This window comes from Colobus angolensis, unplaced genomic scaffold, assembly GCF_000951035.1.
Source record: "Colobus angolensis palliatus isolate OR3802 unplaced genomic scaffold, Cang.pa_1.0 Scaffold187, whole genome shotgun sequence".
Classification (NCBI taxonomy): domain Eukaryota; kingdom Metazoa; phylum Chordata; class Mammalia; order Primates; family Cercopithecidae; genus Colobus; species Colobus angolensis.
The window spans coordinates 1,145,948-1,148,386 of record NW_012115010.1 but is presented as its reverse complement, the minus strand read 5'-3'; the positions used below and the strand labels follow the sequence as shown (position 1 = coordinate 1,148,386).

The window sequence follows — 2,439 nt, the reverse complement described above, 5'->3', positions numbered from 1 at the left end:
TTGTTGCCCAGGCTGGAGTGCAATGGCACAATCTCAGCTCACCACAACCTCCACCTCCCAGGTTCAAGCGATTCTCATGCCTCAGCCTCACAAGCAGCTGGGATTACAGGCATGTGCCACCACGCCCAGCTGATTTTGTATTTTTAGTAGAATTGGGGTTTCTCCATGTTGGTCAGCCTGGTCTCTGACTCCCAACCTCAGGGGATCCACCCGCCTTGGCCTCCCAAAGTGCTGGGATTACAGGCATGAGCCACTGCACCCGCCTAGAAAAAATTCATTACATTTTTAAAAATTAAAAATCCAGTTCCTCAGTCACACTAGCCACATTTCAAATGCTTAACAGCCACGTGTATCCAGTGGGTACCATAATGGGAAGCACAGCTAGAAAACATTCCCATCACAGCAGACATTCATCTTTGAGCCCCCAGTGTCTAACGTGGTGCCTGCCACATAGTAGACAATACTGTTTGAGGATCTGGATCGCAATATTTTATAGGTTCTATAAGGAAACTTCTAAGAAAGCAAGTACATTCCTGAGGCTCACACAGAGATTTCAAGTCCATGTCCCTTCCAGGTTAACATTCCATGACTGCCCAGCTTTCTCCCCAAGGCATCACCCTCCCTGGCCTTCCAAAGTGGTCTGACCTAATGTCCCCCTTTTCCTTAGATAATGGGTTTCTGCTCTGGTCCCTCGGGTTCCTGTCCGTGGTCAGGCCACTGCAGCCCCTCTCTCCCTCCAGGTGCCCGCTCCCAGCCCTTGGTGCAGTTCCAGCGCCGGGCTGCCCGCCTGCCTGTCAGCTCCACCTACAGCCAGCTCTGGGCGTCACTCACGCCTGCCAGCACCCAGCAGGAAATGCGGGCTTTCCCTGCCTTCCTGGGCACTGAGGCCTCCAGCTCAGGTAGGCTGGGTGCCCAGCGTGGATGGGGTCTCCCCAGGTTCAGGATCAGCCCTCAGCCCTGTACCCTCTTCCCTCAGGCAATGGCTCCTGGCTGGAGCTGATGCCCCTGGCTGCTGTGAGCGTGCACCTGCTGACAGGTAACGGGACAGAGGTGCCACTCTCAGGCCCCATTCACCTGTCCCTGCCCGTGCCCTCCGAGACTCGTGCCCTCACCGTGGGCACCAGCATTCCAGCCTGGAGATTCGACCCCAAGAGTGGTAAGCGCCTCAGGGGGTTGCAGGTGCTTGAGTTGAGGGAGGAAAGTGGGACTTGAGTGGGAGGGACTCAAGTGTGACAAAACCCCTGCCTCTCCCAGGGCTGTGGGTGCGCAATGGCACTGGTATAATCCGGAAGGAAGGCCGGCAGCTCTACTGGACCTTCGTCTCCCCTCAGCTGGGGTACTGGGTCGCCGCCATGGCCTCCCCCACGGCTGGTAAGAGTAGTGGGGCAGTGGGCATAGGGGCCGTGGAGGAGGGGAGCTGGGAGAGCAGACTTCTGAAAGGCAGGAAGGGTGTCCACACCTGAACGCTAAGCCCTCACCTGGCACAGGGCTGGTCACCATCACGTCGGGCATCCAGGACATCGGCACCTACCACACCATCTTCTTGCTCACCATCCTGGCAGCCCTTGCCCTGCTGGTGCTCATCCTGCTGTGTCTGCTCATCTACTACTGTCGGTGAGCACCGGGCTTCCCCCACCCTCCCCTCCTCTCCTCTGACTGAGGCCTGCACTTGCACCGGGCCCTGAGGCCCCAAAGATGCATAAAATCCACTTCTGGTCCTCAAGGGGCAGACAGGAAAAGACTTCCTGTAAACATGCTAAGACCTGAAGGGCCGGTGCTAGTGGCTGAAGACAGCCGGGAGGTGGGAGGGGAGGCAGGGCTTCAGGACTTGCAGCCCGGCCCCTCCAGAGAGATCTGCCACTGCCCCTAGCAGCCCAGCTCTCTACCCCAGAGGACTCCAGGCCAAACACACCCATAGACGGCTTAGATGCTCATCCCTGGTTCTCGCAGCACATGCTACATGCAGAGGAGTGCAGAGTTTACGCTGAAGGGACCGCCAAACGGACACGGCTCCCCGCCATCTCTCCTGGGCGCCCCAGGCATTCTCCTCACCTCTTCCGCTATGTTCATCTCTTGTCTTGCATCTAAGGGGATTCGGGGCCAACTCTGGCCCTCACCCTTTCCTGAGAGGCCCCCTCTGCTCCCTCCCTTCCAGGAGGCGCTGCCTGAAGCCGAGGCAACAGCACCGCAAGCTGCAGCTCTCGGGGCCCTCTGACGGTAACAAACGAGACCAGGCCACCTCGATGTCCCAGCTCCACCTCATCTGTGGGGGACCCCTGGAACCCGCCCCGTCGGGGGACCCCGAGGCTCCGCCTCCAGGCCCCCTCCACTCGGCCTTCTCCAGCTCCCGGGACTTGGCCTCCTCCCGGGACGACTTCTTCCGCACCAAGCCGCGGTCTGCCAGCCGCCCGGCCGCCGAGCCTTCGGGTGCCCGCGGGG

The 2,439-nt window shown here is 59.6% G+C and overlaps 1 protein-coding gene across 1 annotated transcript in view; it reads left to right on the top strand.

Annotated features, from left to right (window-relative positions):
- FAM171A2 (family with sequence similarity 171, member A2) overlaps positions 1–2,439 on the top strand; it is a 10,493-nt gene that overhangs the window by 6,006 nt on the left and 2,048 nt on the right. The window contains exons 4-8 of the mRNA XM_011940170.1: positions 741–899; positions 977–1,156; positions 1,255–1,371; positions 1,488–1,614; positions 2,156–2,433. Of these exons, the coding sequence (XP_011795560.1) occupies positions 741–899; positions 977–1,156; positions 1,255–1,371; positions 1,488–1,614; positions 2,156–2,433 (861 nt within the window). The remainder of the gene's footprint in view (positions 1–740; positions 900–976; positions 1,157–1,254; positions 1,372–1,487; positions 1,615–2,155; positions 2,434–2,439) is intronic.